Consider the following 17,964-nt stretch of genomic DNA (forward strand, 5'->3'; position numbering starts at 1 on the left):
GCAGGTCAGGCAGCATCCAAGGAACAGGAGATTCGACGTTTCGGGCATAAGCCCTATGCCTTCCTATTAATCTAGAGACCCAGGTAATGCTCTGAGGACCTGGGTTTGAACCCAGTCAAGGAAGATGAATTTTAATTGAATTCAATTTTAAAAATCTGGAATTAAAAGTCTAATGGTGACCATGAAACCATTGCCAATCATTGGATGAGAAACCTATATGGTTCACTGATGTCCTTTAGGGAAGGAAACTGCCATCCTTACCTGGTCTGGTCTACATGTGACTCCAGATCCACAGGAAAGACTCTTAACAATTAGGGATGGGCAATAAATCCTGGCCTAGCCAATGACGTCTACATCCTGTGAATGAATTAAAAAAAACTTGAAGTCATCTTTTGACAAGTTTTTCTTGTATATGCTCTTGCTTGACCTCTTGCTGATTCAAAATAACTAACAGCAGTGGGTGTGCTAAGTTGTTTATGCTGAAGCTTTTTGAATGAGTCTTTTATGATTAATTTTTATTGTGGAGGAAGATGCCGTCTTTAACTGCAATATTTTGTGATTGGTTACTGTGTTGGAAGTATACATGGAAAAAAAAACTAGAATTCTTTTGTTTTTGAACTTTTACTCCTTTATCCAATTTCACAACTCTTCTCCTGTTGCACATACCCAAGCCCTTCGCTGTATGGAGTGATTCGCTTAGAAACATAGAAAGTAGGAGCAGGAGTAGGCTATTCAGCCCTTCAATCCTGCTTTGCCATTCCAAATTATCATCGCTGATTATCCAGTACCTGCTTCTTCTGCACAACCACTGATCCCGTTAGCTCTCAGAACTACTTCTAACTCCTTTTTGAAAATGTTCAATCTTTTGGCCTTAAGCATTTTCTGAGCAGAGAAATTCCACAAGGTCATCAGTCTCTGCTCACCCCAGTCCTAAATGGCCATCCTCATATCCTTAGTAAATTAGATTAGATTCCCTACAGTGTGTAAACAGGCCATTTGGCCCAATAAGTCCACACCGATCTTCCAAAGAGTAACTCGTTCCCTTACTCTTCATTTACCTGACTAACACTATGGGCGGTTTAGCACGGCCAATTCACCTGACCTGCATGTGTTTGGATAGTGGGAAGAAACCAGAGCACCTGGAGGAAACCCACACAGACACTGAGTGAATGTGCAAACTCCACACAGATAGTAGCCCGAGGTAGGAATTGAACCCAGGTCGCTAGAGCTGTGAGGCAGCAATGCCACCCAGTGAGCCACTGGGTGATGCTTGGTCCTGGGCTCCCTAGTTAGTGGGAAATCCTTCCTGCATTTACTCTGGCTTAGTCCTATTAGAACTTTGTAGGCTTTTATGCGATTACCCCCTCGGGAAGGGCAATTTTAAGTCAATATACTTGAATGTGATTTAAATTTGGTCAAAAATTTATCTTCTCACACTCAGATGTAGTGTCACATTTTACTTCTGATCTACTTTGATGCGAACTAAGAAGAGTCATTGATCTTCCTGCAGACCAGTAAACATTTCAAAATGTCCCTTTTTTAAAAAAATCATTCATCATGGAATGTGGCCATCACTAATTGGACCAGCGGCCATTGGCCTTCCATAATCTCCCTGAAGAAAATGGAAGGAGGCTTTATGGACTTAACATCCATAGAAGTATTGGCTATAAAAGTCTTCAAGATGTTAACAGGAAATAACGGAATCTAAAGATAAACTATTTCCACTGTTTAGTGATTGTAGAACCACTGGCCATAGTTTACAAATTAGAGCCAGAACATTCATGAAAGATGTTTGGAAGCATTTCTACACACAGAGGTTGATAGAAACTTGGCACTGTCTTTCACAAAAGGCAGTTGATGCTCAACCAGTTGTTAGTTTTAAATCTGACATTTTTTTTTTGTTACGTAAAAGTGTTAAGGAATGTGGCCCAAAGGTAGGTCTACAGAGTTAGGCCACAGATCATCCATGGTAGAACTGGCTCAGCGGGCTAAATGACCTACTCCTGTTCCTATACTCGACTGAAATGAATGAGAAAGCTTGCCTTGAGAGGAGCAATCTTGTGTTACTGTGGATCTAAAGTTGATCTCATATTTGAGGTCCAGCATGTACTGAACCCATCTGATATAAAGGAAAAAAGCAAGCCAGTTGATTCTTTATTTCAGATTAATCTAAAAATCAGCATAACCAATAGAGGTAGGTTCTTGCATCGCTGGCCAAAAATGGATGTTCCATTGTGGATTTGTGGAAATCCCAAATTGCTTCTCAACAAGACATTAATTAATATTTTACTCACTTTGCTACACTTAGAATGGAGAAAAGATGCCTTTCACTGTTTGAAGGAGCTGTTTACTAATTTAACGATGAAGTGAAACCCATTGGTGCCCACTTGTGTAAAAAGCTTCCATCTGCTCACAAATAGAATGTTCACTTAAACAAATAGGTTTATTTTCAACTGGAGAATGCTTTGTGTTTACAATGTGTTGGGAAAGTAGTGTGTTTGGAGTATTGCTTCAGTGGAATATTTTCTTACTCAAATTTATTTGACATCGTTTGCCATTGTTTCCAGATATTTTTAGATATGACTTTTGGGGCTGGAGGCCACACAAAAATGATCCTTTCCCAAGCTTCTGACATCTCAGTGTTTGCCTTGGACAGAGATCCAATAGCACATGAAATTGCAAAACAGCTTTCCCAGACATATCCGTAAGTAACATTTTGTGTTTAATATTAAATGTTTTAAAACCTATATATTATTGCCTACATATTCTAACAGTGAGAATCGTTAAATTTACTCAGGTGTTTTTTGAGAAAAATGCAGGATTAAAATGACTTTTTAATAAATTGCCTCATGATGTTTCCCAGCTAATATTATTATTGGATAAGTCAGATTTTAGAATGACATCTGGTTTGATAGATTTGATTTATTTGATTTTAACAAAGTGACGTCTCACTGAAACAGAAGCATCCAATATTGCAGACAATGATGAAACAAAGTTTGTTACGCAAAATAAATTAAGAGAAATAGAATAAATTAAGATTAGATTACTTACAGTGTGGAAACAGGGCCCTTCGGCCCAACAAGTCCACACCGACCCGCCAAAGCGCAACCCACCAATACACCTACATTTACCCCTTACCTAACACTACAGGCAATTTAGCATGGCCAATTTACCTGACCCGCACATCTTTGGACTGTGGGAGGAAACCGGAGCACCCGGAGGAAACCCACGCAGACACGGGGAGAAAGTGCCAACTCCACACAGTCAGTCGCCTGAGTTGGGAATTGAACGCAGGTCTCAGGCGCTGTGAGACACCAGTGCTAACCACTGTGCCACAAATCTAAAGATTTTGAAACACAATAAAAACATCAATTAATTATCCCATTAGTCCCAAAGACAGCACTTCACAGATTTCAAAAATACTCCATTTTTCCAAAAATACTTTTTACAATGCTCTCGCCAGAATGAATGTCTTTCTCTTTACCTCTGTTGGCTTAATTTAACTGTGACAACAACTTCCAGACTGGAGGATGAGATTACTTCTTTCTGGAGCATTCATTCAGCTTCACCGAGCTCTTTTGGGTTTTATCCAAATACTTCTGGTTTGGAAGCATTGCTAAGTTCCTTGTTTTGAGGTGATCTGATCAAATCTTCACCTTTTCTCAGGAGCAACTGCTTGACGCATGCAACTTCAGCCGAGACTTCTGCAGAACTGCCCCAAACTGAAACTAAAATTGAAATATCCAGGCTTTTCGGTGTTTACTCCAAGCTTTAAAAAAAAGTGCATCCAAAATCTTCCATCAGAAAGTCTAATGTATTACACTGCTCGCTTTGTTTGCTTGTAATTGTTTCCAGGAATCCAAAACCCATTAGTTCTTGGAGACTATCTCTCTCAAACTGTTCTGAAAGGAATCACATTGGCTACAGAAATACTTAGAAGTCCATCATTTGAGAAAGCCCCTCATGCTATGTTACTAGTTCAAAAATCCAAGTTAAAACAAAAAGTAGAATTTATAGAAGTGACACACCCACCCTTATTACACAATGAGCAATAAGTGAAGTTTGTTTGATGATTCTAAATGTAAAGCCCTAGAGAAAAATGGAAGCCAGGAGCAATGTGATAATTTACAGTACTAACTAACTCTACAATGTGGTTATTTTGAAGCTTATTCATTTTAAGATCTTCCTTTGATTGTAGAGGTGTTTTATGTGTATTGAGTTACTTCAGCACTTTGCCAATGAATTGCCATGTGGTCTTTTACCAGATGTTACAAAAATAAATCATAAGTTTGTTTCATCCAATGAAAATAATGCGAGATTAAATGTTGCGTTAGCGACTACAAATTGTCCTACTCTGCTCTAGTTTGTTCAGTTCTTTTGAAGGCTTTGATAGTTCAGATTATATCGTAAACATTACGAACTCTTTTTGAAGACCGTGTTGCACAGCTGATAAACTCTTTTTCGTGTAACCATTCCAAAGTTTGTATATGGTATGGAACTATGCAGGAACATGTACCAACATCATCTATCTCTTTTGTCAGAACCAAAGCAGTACTTGACAGATTTGAAGTTTAATTTAAATCTGGTTCCTCTTGGAGATAGAACCAGTACTTATGTAATACTTGACTGGTTAACATACTGGATTTGCTGTTCCACTAGGATTCTTTTACTTGATTCTGAAATATGTGGAATAATTGTGCACAGAATACAATATTCAATAGAGATGTCATTTTAACCTAAGTAATTGCTTGCGGGATATATGTACTGCTTTCCATAGTCACAATAAAGGTCCTAATCTTCGTTGAACTAAATCATTTGATGCAAGATTAACTAGAGTAATGGTGGCCTATCCTAAAGTGACATCATAGCACATTAAGTCACTTGAGACCAGTGTAGCTTTTCACTTAATTTAGAGTCAGAGAGATGTACAGCATGGAAACAGACCCTTCGATCCAACCTGTCCATGCCGACCTGATATCCCAACCCAATCTAGTCCCACCTGCCAGCACCTGGTCCATATCCCTCCAAACCCTCCTATTCATATACCCATTCAAATGCCTCTTAAATGTTGCAATTGTACCAGCCTCCACCACATTCTTGGCAGCTCATTCCATACATGTGCCACCCTCTGCGTGAAAATGTTGCCCTTTAGGTCTCTTTGATATCTTTCCCCTCTCACCCTAAACCTATGCCCGCTAGTTCTGGATTCCCCTACCTCAGGGAAAAGACTGTCTATTTATCCTATCCATGCCCCTCATAATTTTGTAAACCTCTATAAGGTCACCCCTCAGCCTCCGACGCTCCAGGGAAAACACACCCAGCCTATTCAGCCTCTCCCTGTAGCTCAAATCCTCCAACCCTGGCAACATCCTTGTAAATCTTTTCTGAACCCTTTCAAGTTTCACAGCATCTTTCCGATAGGGAGGAGACCAGGATTGCACACAATATTTCAACAGTGGCCTAACCAATGTCCTGTGCAGCTGCAACATGCTCTCCCAACTCCTGTGCTCAATACTCTGACCAATAAAGGAAAGCATGCCAAATGCCTTCTTCACTATCCTATCTACTTGCGACTCCACTTTCAAGGAGATATGAACCTGCACTCCAAGGTCTCTTTGTACAGCAACACTCCCTAGGACCTTACCATTAAGTGTCCAAGTCCTGCCAAGATTTGCTTTCCCAAAATGCAGCATCTCGCATTTATCTGAATTAAATTCTATCTGCCACTTCTTAGCCCATTGGCCCAGCTGGTCCAGATCCAGTTGTAATCTGAGGTAACCCTCTTTGCTGTCCACTACACCTCCAATTTTGGTGTCATCTGCAAACATACTAACTGTACCTCTTATGCTTGCATCCAAATCATTTATGTAAATGACAAAAAGGAGAGGACCCAGTACTGATCCTTGTGGCACTCCACTGGTTACAGGCCTCCAGGCTGAAAAATAACCCTCCACCACCACCCTCACCGCCCATTTTAATTCCCCTTCACACTCCCTTTCTAACATGACCATCCTTGGCCTCCTACATTGTCACAACGAACCAAACTGCAAATTGGAGGAACAATATCTCATTTTCCACCTGGGCAACCTACAGACTGGAGGACTCAACACTGAGTTCTTCAATTTCAAATAATCTCTCTTCTCATCCCCTGACTCTCTTCCCAGCCCCTCCCCCTCCCTTCCACACCTTCCAGCCACCTACCGGATTCATTCCTCCCATTGACCAACCAGGTTGTTCCATCTGTCTGTCTTCACCTATCCCCACTTCACCACCGTGATCCCACCACCCACTTTATCTGAATCTCCCCCTACACCCACCCCCAGTCCTGGAGAAGAGTTACATCCAAAACGTCGACTTGTCCACTACCTGGTTCTGCCTATCTACTCAGAAGTATTGTCAGCTGGAGGAGCATGAATCAAAGATTTTGGAACTTGAATAGCAGCTGGTAGCCCACCTGTAAAGCTGTGAGTTTATTAGATAGCATGTTTCCCGACATAGTTAACCTGCAGCTCGAGGATGTAGAGGCATTTAGGCAGTGGATGTCTGCCTGACTGTTGATGCAGACTAGGCATAAATCCCCTGAGTGCATCAGCTGCATTTAGCTTAAAATACTGATGAGAGTAAAGAATCAACTGAGGAGAATTGGCAGCATCAGGATCGGTTCCAAGATTCCATATGTGACTCGGTTGTACAGGAGGTATGAGGAATATGGGGAATGCAACAGGCAAACAGAATGCCATTTCTCTGGCATAGAATGAATCCAGGATTGTAAATTGCGTCCCTGGTGCCAGGGTCAAGGATCTCACTGAGCAGCTGCAGATCATTTTGAGGGAGAAGGACAAACAGCCAGCAGGCGTGCTCCATATCCCGTACCAATAATAAATGTAGAAAGAAGGATGAGGTCCTGCAGATAGATTTCAGGGAGCTGAGAGGGAAACCATGAAGCAGGGCTGGAAAAGAAGTATAGAAATAAGTTTGATTAGTAAATTTGTGGACTAACACAAAGTTAGGGGGAGTTGCAGATAGAGAGGAGGATTGCCCGAGGATACAACAGGACATAACAAGGCTGTAGACTTGGGCAGAGAAATGGCAGAAGGAATTTAATTTAGACAAATGTGAGACGATGCATTTTGGAAGACCTAATGCAAGAGACAAGTATACAGTAAATGACAGAATGGCCTTAGTAGCATCAGTGGGTAAGGTGATCAAGGAGGCATATTGCATGCTTGCCTTCATCAGTTGGGGGATAGGATATAAAAATTAACTGGTCATGTTGCAGCTGTATAGAATGTTAGTTAGGCCACATTTGGAATGTTATGTGCAGTTCTGGTCGCCACACTACCAGAAGATGAGGAGGCTTTGGAGAGGATACAGAAATGGTTCACCAGAATGTTGCAGGGTTTGAAGGTTATTGGCTATGAGGAGAGATTAGACAAACTTGATTTGTTTTCCCTTGAATATAGAAAGATGGTGGAGGTGGTGGGGGTTTACCTGAGAAGTCTATAAAATTATGGGAGGCATGGATAGAATGGATAGTCGGAGTCTTTTTCCCAAGACAGAAATGTCAGTTGCTAGGGGACATAGGATTAAGGCTAAAGGGGGAAAGCTTAAGCAGGATGTGAGAGACAAGTTTATTTTACACAGCTTCCAGTTCCTTGCTACTTCAACACACCACCTTGTTCCCCGACCAACATCTCTGTCTCAGGCTTGCTGCAGTGTTCCAGAGAAGCTTAGCATAAGCTGGAAGAACAGCACCCAACTTTCCACTTGGAAACTGTGCAGCCTTTTGAACTCATTATTGAGTTCAACAACTTTTAAGCTTCAACTTCCCCCATGTTCTTACCCCAACCCCCACACACACCAGGCCTTGTTAGCATGTGGTCTACTATTACACATAACCCATTGTTAGCTGCTAACCGTCTCCATTAATAGCTATTCATTCTCTCAGGCTGACTGTTATCCACTTCTTTGTCTGTCCAACTGTTCTTCTCTCTCTTTGAGCTCTATCTTAATTTATTGTTTGCCCCTTACATCCTTTCCCCCCACCCGAACTTCTGTGCTTAAACCAACATTTTCCTAGCTATTATCAGTTTAGAAGAAGGATCAGTGGACCTGAAACGTTGACTCTGATTTTTCTTCACAGATACTGCCAGACCTGTTGAGCTTTTCCAACAATTTCTGTTTTTGTTTCTGATTTTCAGTATCAGCAGTTCTTTTGGTTTTCACATTCTCGAGGTTTTTATTTACTGGAAACTTAAATGAGCTAGCCACAAAACTGTTGTACCTTCAAAGAGGTATCAGAGGCTGGTAGGTCTGTGATAAATTGATAACCTCCTGCATTCCTAGACGTTGTCCATAATTTGCATGGTACATGTCAGGAGTGTAGTGGATTATTCCCCACTAGTCTGGATGACTCCAGTTCTAAGTATGTTTCTGTCAACCAGGAAGAAGTAGCCAATTTGACTGGGAGTCCATTCAGCTCCTTGTACATTCACACTGTCCACTACCAGCACACATTGATATGAGGATGTATCTTTGCAAATTGCATTGTAACAAAGATCCGTAGAGTCATAGAGTCCTCACCTTCCAACCTAAAACTATTAACACATAGAAAAACAATAGAAATACTACCACATGCAAGATCCTCTCTAAGTTCCGTAGCATCCTGACTTCAAAATGTATTAGCATTCCTTTCCTGCTACTGGATCACGATCCTGGAACACTCACCTTAACAACTCTGTAAGTGTACCTGTGCAAGGTGTACTGCAGTGGTCAAAGAAGGTGACACATGGTCAGTTTTTTGGAAGCAATTAGGGATTGGCAGTAAATGATGATCTTGGCCGTGGCACCCTCATTCCATGAATGTATGAAAAATAAACAACATAACTTATGCTATTGTTAAAAGACTGCATCTAAAAGTGGAAAGGACATTCCGGAGACAATTTTCGCTGTTCACTCTAAAGAAGCTTATTCTTCTAGTGATTGTATGATGATCTGTGAAAAACACAGAACTAAAATCTAAACATTGTCCCCTACTTATTGCAATGGTAAATGTATCATGCTTAAGAACATTGGGCATTTCTTCCCAATGCATGGCAGTCTAGAACCATTTGAAAACACAGAAAAACAGAAGTAAAAATAGAAGCAGGTGTAGCCCATTCAAACTCCTTCTTGAAATATTCAATATTTTGTCCTCAGTCACTTTCTGTGACGGAGAATTCCACTCTGGTGAGGAGGTTTCTCATCAGTCCGGAATGGCCTAACCTTAAAGTTAGACTATAAAGCCTGGTCCTGCACTCCCTGGTAATCAGGAATATCATTCCCGCATTTACCAGACTTGTCCTGTTAGAATTTTATAGGTTTCTATGAGAGTCCCTCTTACTTTTCTAAACTGCCGTGAAGATTATCCTAACCGATCCAATTTTTTTATCTTCCTATTGCAAGCCCTGCCATTTCTGGAATCAGTGTGGGAAATATTCTTTGCACTTCCTCAATCACTAGAACATCCTTCTCAGAAAAGGATACCAACACCGCACTCAGTACTGCAGGTGTGGTCTTTTCAAGGCCCTATACATTTGCAGCAAGACATTCCTGTACTTGTACTCAAATCCTCTCACTGTGAAGAACGGTATATCATTTGCCTTCTTCACCACGTGCTGTGCCTGTATCCTTAATTTCAGCGACTGGTGTACAATGAAACCTAGGTCTCATTGCTCCACCCCTTCCCCAACCTTTTGCACACGTGACGTTTTTGTTGCATGCACAAATGGTCTCCATGACACCAATTGAATTCTGTTTCATTAACTATATTTCTCAACTCAGATTCATGGTCTCATATTTGTTTCTTCCTCTCAACCCTTGAACCCCCATTGACAGTGTAGTGTTGGTGAGTGGTGTTCTGGGAATCAAGAGGAAAGGAACTCAGAACCCAGAGGACAAAAGGAGCAGTAAAGTATTTTACCCGTTGCAAGGATTGAGGAGTGAAATCTTGAGTCAGTTGATTAAGTGACACAAAATTTATTTTGTGAACAGAGTAGTTCAACCGTTGTCCACATTTTCATGACCTGAGCTCCTGTTCTAAGTTTCAGGTGATGTGCATTTGAATCCAGCAATCTAATTCTGTGCATCCTGGTATTGTGCTACAGTTAGCCATAAATCTCGCCACTGAAATAGGTTTGTGGGAGACAAATGTTTGAAAAATTGTTGTTCTTCTCATTACTTTTTTTAAACTTGAATATTTTGTTGTGCAGCTCCAACAGCTGAAATAACTTATAGCTAAGGCAATGTAATGTCACTGGACCAGTAATCCAGAGACCTAGGCTAATGCTCTAGCCCCACAGAATTTGAAATCATTTATTAAAATCTGGAATCAGAAACTAGTCCATTAATGTTCTCGAGTTTTTATAGCATAGAAGGAGGTCCTTCAGCCCATTGAGTTTACACCCATCATCAAACATCCATCAACAATCCAGTACTTGGCCTGTTGCTTTGTATGCTATGGAGTTTCATGACTCACTTAAATACTTCTCAAATGGTTTAAGCATTCCCTCCTCTACCACCCTTTTAGGCATGAGTTCCAGATATCTGCCACTCTCTGGGTGAAACAATTCTATCTCAAATCCCTTCTTAAACCTCCTGTTCCTTACTTTGAAACTTTGCTTATTAACCCCTCCACAAAGGAAAAAGCTTTCTCCCTATCTATCTTGCCTGTGCCCCTCATAATTTTATACACCTCAATCAGCTCCTCCTTTAGTCTTATCTGCTCTAAGATATTGATAATGATAACCATGACACTATCAAAAACCTATCTGGTTCACTGTGGTCCCTTAAGGAGGGAAATTTGCCTTCCACCTGCATTCTGCCTCCTTGGTCAGGTGTACATGCAACTCCAATTCCACAGCTAAATCTTAATTGTCCTCTGAAATGGTGCAGCAAGTCATTCAGTTCAAAGGGAATTAGGAATGCTGGTCTTGCTAGTGATATCCACATTCCATGAGAGAACAAATTAAAAACACAGAGGAAATTTGCAGAAAATTATATATTGATTGATAAGTGAATTTGAATGGACCCCGGGCTGATTTCATATTGTATAAACAAAAGACCTTTAATTTTTTTTTAAAGGATACTATTGCACCTTGTTACTTTTGTTTTGGCTGCTGCTCTTACAATCTGAGTCAAGCTTCTTTTCTCTTCATCTGTTCTTATTTAATGCTTCAAATACATTGTTAGCACTTAAACCCACAGTTACTGTGTGCAAAATGCACTCAGTTGGTCCACAGGGAGTTTTACTGAACTGTGCAGGGAAACTGTTCTAAGCTGCAGTCAACAGAGGATCATGATGTTGTAAGGATGCTGAAGATTCACTGTTATCTGGGTTACTGAAGAACTGTATAGACCTATGCATAAGTCCAATGCATGCCAAACAGTCATTTGGAAAAATAATGATAAACATGGTCTTAAACTACTGGGCAGTTTTTTTAATCCTATAAGTCACAAGAAGGACATAAGTCAAGGGCTTCTTGTGAGAATTTGCAAGAAAATATTGAAAAGCAGTGTAAACAGTGTTGATACTGTACAACTATTAGCATCTTTTCTTTTCAGAATTAGGGAATCTACAATTCAGTTTGAAAATGTTTCTTTAGTGAAAACTAACTGCTATAATATCCATAATGTGGAAGTGCCGGTGTTGGACTGGGGTGGACAAAGTTAAAACTCTCACGACACCAGGTTCTAGTCAAACAGGTTGATTTGGAAGTACTAACTTTCAGACCGCTGCTCATCCGCCAGGTAGTTGTGGAGCAGGATCATAAGACACAGAATTTGTAGCAAAAGATCAGTGTCAGACAACTAATACGATATCTTGACCAAACGTAGTTTGCTGTTAAGTCTTTTATCTTTTAGAATGGATTGCAGATTTCAGTTCAGATCTTCTTTCAAGTCATATTCTCACGATAACTTAAAGTTTTATTTTAAAAATGTGACGTAGCAGCTCAGACAATGCATTAAAGGCGTGAGGTTAGAGTCTGTCTGTATCCCAATGTTGAGCCAGATTGGTTCTGTTTCCAAAGTAGAAATTTATAAAATGTGACATAGATTGACTGCCTGCAGTTTGTATGCTTTTTGGACAAGATAGAATGTATCTGCAATTACAATTATGCAAATGCAAATTCACCCCATGGATATGTGTGTGTGTGTGTGTGTGTGTGTGTGTGTGTGTGTGTGTGTGTGTGTGTGTGTGTGTGTGTAACAGAATAAGTTGTGAGAAGGGTTGTGGCTGTGGGGTGTGTGTGTCTGAGAGAGCGTGTATTTGAGAAAGGGTCTGCGTGAGTATGTAATATGTAAACGTGTGTGTAAGTGTGCTTGTGTGTATGAGAGAGTGTAAAAAATGAGGTCTGCAGATGCTGGAGATCACAGCTGCAAATGTGTTGCTGGTCAAAGCACAGCAGGTTAGGCAGCATCTCAGGAATAGAGAATTCGACGTTTCGAGCATAAGCCCTTCATCAGGAATAAGAGAGAGTGTGTATAGCATAGTGGGGTCAACTGTAGCGTGCCATGAATCCAAGGTCCCGATGATCTCCTTATTGCTTCTGCTATGCACACTGTCTACATGCATTTGCAGTACAACCTTGAATTATTTAACAATAGTGTAAGGTAAATGTTGTAGCAGTTCTGATGCAGTCACATTGATATGAGTATATAAACTTCTGCCTGTTCTAACTAACTTCAGCTTGTGCAGACTTTCAGAAATATTGATAAAAAGAAGGAATAAGGTTCCTCATGGTAGGCTCAATCAGAAAATAAGGTGGCATGGGATACAGGGAACTCTGGCTGTCTGGATACAGAATTGGTTGGCCCACAGAAGACAGAGGGTGGTGGTAGATGGAAGGTATTCAGACTGGAGCTTGGTGACCAGTGGTGTTCCGCATGGATCTGTTCTGGGGCCTCTGCTCTTTGTGATTTTTATAAATGACTTGGATGAGGAAGTGGAAGGGTGGGTTCATAAGTTTGCCAATGACACAAAGGTTGGTGGAGTTGTGGATAGTATGGAGGCCTACTGTAGGTTGCAACGGACATTAACAGGATGCAGAACTGGGCTGATAATTGGCAGATGGAGTTCAACCTGAAAAGGTATAAAGTGATTCACTTTGGAAGGTCGAATTTTAATGCAGAATACAAGGTTGAAAGCAAGATTCTTAGCAGTGTGGAGGAACACCGGGACCTTGGAGTCCATGTCCAGTGATCCCTGAGTTGCCACCCAAATTGATAGTGTTGTTAATAAGGCGTGTGGTGTGTTGGCTTTCATTTGCAGGGAGTTTAAGAGCTGTGAGGTTTTGCTGCAGCTCTATAGAACCCTAGTTAAACCATACTTCGAACATTGTGTTCCGTTCTGGTCACCTCATTATAAGAAAAATTTGGAAGCTTTAGAGAGGGGCAGAGGAGACTTGGTAGGATGCTTCCTGGAGTAGAGGGCATATCTTATGAAGAGAGGTTGAGAGAGCTAGGGTTTTTTCTCATTGGAGTGAAGAAGGATGAGAGGTGATTTGATAGAGGTGTACAAGATGTTGAAAGGCATAAGTAGATTGGATAGCCAGAGGACTTTCCCAGGGCAGAAATATCTGTTATGAGGGGGCAGAATTTTAAGGTGCTTGGAGGAAGGTTTAGCAGAGATGTCAGAGGTTGGTTCTTTAGACAGAGAGTGGTTGGTACTTGGAATACACTGCCAGCAATGGTAGTAGTCAGGTGCATTAGGGACATTTAAGCAACTCTTGGATAGGCACCTAGAAGTCCGTAAAATGAAGGGAATGTAGGTTAGTCTGATCTTAGAGTGCGATAAAAGGTCGGCACAACATCGAGGGCTGAAGCACCTGTGCTGTGTGCTGTTCTACGTTCTATGAATTCAAATTCTGCCAATAGCCAAGATTCCGACAGAACTCCATCTGTTTAACGAGTATAATTTTTTCAATGTGTTCTTGTCAAGGTGAAAATGATTCCTGAAAATGTTTAAAAAGGACTAAGTACTTCCTTGAGCATTGCTTGATACTTGCTTTAATTTTTGAAGTTTTAGACATGACCAAACACTGATCTATTGACTTCATGAGAATTACCATCTTCTACAAGAACTCCAAGAATGAATTGATGTACTCAACCTATTGGGTTTTTTTTATGTTATCCCTACGATAAAATTTTAGAAGTACAGCAGCGTTTTTATTTGTTCACGAAGCCAATGATTTACTGTACACTATTACAGACTAGTCCTTGCATCAGGTTTTTACTTTAAATTATTTGCTAACAGGTCAGGTAAGGACTTGAAGTTGGTCATTGCAGTGCAAGTGACACCGATGGCAGAGATTTGAAATTCACCTCTCATAGGTGAACTAGTCAAATTAGTTTGAAGGTGAGATGAGGAAATGTATCAGTGCTTTTCATATTGGAATATTAAAAATATATTTTTTATAGGGGTGGAGGCTAGGGAAAACATATTAATTAGGATTTTGCAGAATATATAGCACAAAAGTAGGCCATTTGATTCAGACAGTTCATGCTGGTACTAATGCTGACTCAGCTTCCTCCCATCTTTCCTCATCTAAATTCAATTTAATGTCTATAATGCTAACTCAAGAATATTTCTGAATTTATAATGAACTATATTGAAAATTGGAAGTTTGTTCCAGAAAGAAATGAGAAAGAATAAAGGACTTTTTAAAAAACATTGTTCATGGGATGAGGGTGCAGTTGGGCTTATGCCCGAAACGTCGAATTTCCTGTTCCTTGGATGCTGCCTGACCTGCTGTGCTTTAACTAGCAACACATTTTCAGCGAGGTTCTCATTTATTGCCCATACCTGATGGCAGTTAAGAACCAACTACATTCCTGTAGGTCTGGAGTCACAGGTATGCCAGACCAGGTAAGGATGGCAATTTTCTTCCTAAAGGACATTTGTTTACCAGATTAGCTTTTCCAACATTTGACAATGGCCATTAGACTCTTGATTCCAGTTTTTTTGTTGAATTCAAATTCCACCATCTGCTGTGGTGTGATTTGAACCCGGTCATTGAACATAGAACAGTACAGCACAGAAAAGCCCTTCAACCCACGATGTTGTGCCGACCATTGATCCTCATGTAAGGTAAACCTAATGTACGAACCCTCAAATTTCTGTGACCATATGCATGTCCAGCAGTCTCTTAAATATCCCCAATGACCTCGCTTCCCCAACTGCTGCTGGCAACGCATTCCATGCTCTCACAACTCTCTGCGTAAAGAACCTGCCTCTGACATCCCCTCTATACTTTCCGCCAAACAACTTAGAACTATGACTCCTCATGTTAACAATTTCTGCCCTGTGAAAAAGTCTCTGGCTATCAACTCTATCTATGCCTCTCATTATCTTGTACACCTCAATTAAGTCCCCTATCTTCCTCCTTTTTTCCAATGAAAAAAGTCTGAGCTCAGTCAACCTCTCTTCATAAGACAAGCCCTCCATTCCAGGCAGCATCCTGGTAAACCTCCTCTGAACCCTCTCCAAAGCATCCACATCTTTCCTATAATAGGGCAACCAGAACTGGACACAGTATTCCAAGTGCGGTCTAACCAAAGTTTTATAGAGCTGCAACAAGATCTCACGGCTCTGAAACTCAATCCCCCTATTAATGAAAGCCAAAACAACATATGCTTTCTTAACAACCCTGTCCACTTGGGTGGCAATTTTAAGGGATCTATGTACCTGCACACCAAGATCCCGCTGTTTCTCCACACTGCCAAGAATCCTGTCTTTAATCCTGTACTCAACTTTCAAGTTCGACCTTCCAAAATGCATCACTTCGCATTTATCCAGGTTGAACTCCATCTGCCACCCCTCAACCCATCTCTGCATTCTGTCAATGTCACGCTGCAGCCGACAACAGTCCTCTATACTGTAAACGACACCTCCAACCTTTGTGTCATCTGCAAACTTGCTAACCCATCCTTCAATCTCCTTATCCAAGTCATTAATAAAGATTACAAAGAGTAGAGGCCCAAGAACAGAGCCCTGTGGAACACCACTGACCACTGACCTCCAGGCAGAATACTTTCCTTCCACTACCACTCACTGTCTTTTGTCGACCAGCCAATTGTATATCTGGAAAGCTAAATTTCCCTGTATCCCATTCCTCCTGATCTTCTGAACGAGCCTGTCATGGGGAACCTTATCAAATGCCTTGCTGAAGTCCATATACACCACATCCACCACTCGACCCTCATCAACTTGTCTAGTAACATCCTCAAAGAACTCAATAAGATTTGTGAGGCATGACCTGCCCCTCACAAAGCCGTGCTGACTGCATTTAATCAAGCCATGCTTTTCCAGATGGTCATAAATCCTATCCCTCAGAATCCTTTCTAACACCTTGCAGATGACAGACGTGAGACTGACTGATCTGTGATTGCCGGGGATTTCCCTATTCCCTTTCTTGAAGAGAGGAATTACATTTGCCTCCCTCCAGTCCTCAAGTACGGCTCCGGTGGAGAGCGAGGATGCAAAGATCTTCGCAAGCGGCGAAGCAATCATATTTCTCGTTTCCCAAAGCAGCCGAGGACAAATCTGGTCTGGCCCTGGTGACTTGTCAATCTTAATGTTTATCAAAGTTTTCGGCACATCAGCTACCTCAACCTCTATCTGTTCCAGCATGCTTACCTGCTCCTCAATGGTTTCATTCACTACAAGGTCCTTTTCTTTAGTAAAGACAGAAGCAAAAAACTCATTTAGGGCTTCCCCTACCTCCTCAGACTCTATATACAAGTTGCCTATGCTATCCCTGATTAGCCCTAATCTTTCTATGATCATTCTCTTATTCCTCATATATGTGTAAAATGCCTATGGATTCTCCCTAATCTTTCCTGTGAAGCCTTTTTCGTGCCCCCTCCTGGCTCTCCTCAGACCATTTTTGTGCTCCTTCCTTGCTTGCCTGTAATCTTCTACAGCTGAGCAAGACCCTTGCTTCCTCCACCTTATGTAAGCTGCCTTCTTTCTTTTGATGAGAAGCTCCTCCGCTCTCGTCATCCAAGGTTCCTTTATCTTACCCCTTCTGGCTTGTCTCAGAGGAACACCTTTATGCATCACTTGCAAAAACTGTTCCTTTAACAGTCTTCACATGTCTATAGTGTCCTTTCCATGGAACAATTGCTCCCAGTCCATGCTTCCCAACTCACGTCTGATAGCATCATAGTTTCCTTTTCCCCAATTAAATATCCTCCCATTGTGCCTGCTTCTCTCCTTCTCCATAGCTGTGTAGAATGTGAGGCAGTTGTGGTCACTATCACCAAAATGCTCTCCCACTGCAAGATCTGACACCTGCCCTGGCTCATTGCCGAGCACCAAATCCAAAATGCTCTCTCCCCTCGTCGGCCTGTCAACGTACTGAGTTAGGAAACCCTCCTGAACGCACTTTACAAAAACAGCTCCTTCCAAACCATCTTCTTGAAGGAAGGAGGTTCCAATCAATATTGGGAAAGTTAAAGTCACCCATTACAACCACCCTACTACACTCACACTTTGCCAAAATCTGCTGACCTTTGCTTTCTTCAATCTCTCTGCTGCTATTGGGGGGCCTGTAGTAAACCCCTAATGAGGTGACTGCTCCCTTACTGTTCCTAATTTCCACCCATACTGACTCAGTAGGCAGACCCTCCTCGACAAAGGTAACTTCTGTAGCTGTGATACTCTCTCTGATTAGCAGTGCTACACCCCCTCCTCTTTTCCCCCCTCCCTATTCTTTTTAGATGTTCTAAACCCTGGAACATCCAGCAACCATTCCTGCCCCTGAGAAACCCACTTCTCTGTTATGGCCACAACATCATAGCACCAGGTACTGGTCCTCAGAACATTTGTTGGATCTCTTGAATAATAGCCTGGCGATAATACCATTGGGATTTTTTATTTTAATGAATTTCAAACTTGATTACTTTACAAAAATTAGAAATAGT

At 41.3% G+C, this 17,964-nt stretch overlaps 1 protein-coding gene across 2 annotated transcripts in view; it reads left to right on the forward strand.

The window, feature by feature from the left end:
- mettl15 (methyltransferase 15, mitochondrial 12S rRNA N4-cytidine) overlaps positions 1-17,964 on the forward strand; it is a 151,901-nt gene that overhangs the window by 62,136 nt on the left and 71,801 nt on the right. The window contains exon 2 of one of the 2 annotated variants that reach the window (XM_060839098.1): positions 2,568-2,704. In XM_060839098.1, coding sequence (XP_060695081.1) covers positions 2,568-2,704 — 137 coding nt within the window. Of the gene's footprint in view, positions 1-2,567; positions 2,705-17,964 lie in introns of those variants that run through there. The other variant, XM_060839099.1, reaches the window with a different exon arrangement.

Source organism: Hemiscyllium ocellatum, chromosome 18, assembly GCF_020745735.1.
Source record: "Hemiscyllium ocellatum isolate sHemOce1 chromosome 18, sHemOce1.pat.X.cur, whole genome shotgun sequence".
NCBI classification, from domain to species: domain Eukaryota; kingdom Metazoa; phylum Chordata; class Chondrichthyes; order Orectolobiformes; family Hemiscylliidae; genus Hemiscyllium; species Hemiscyllium ocellatum.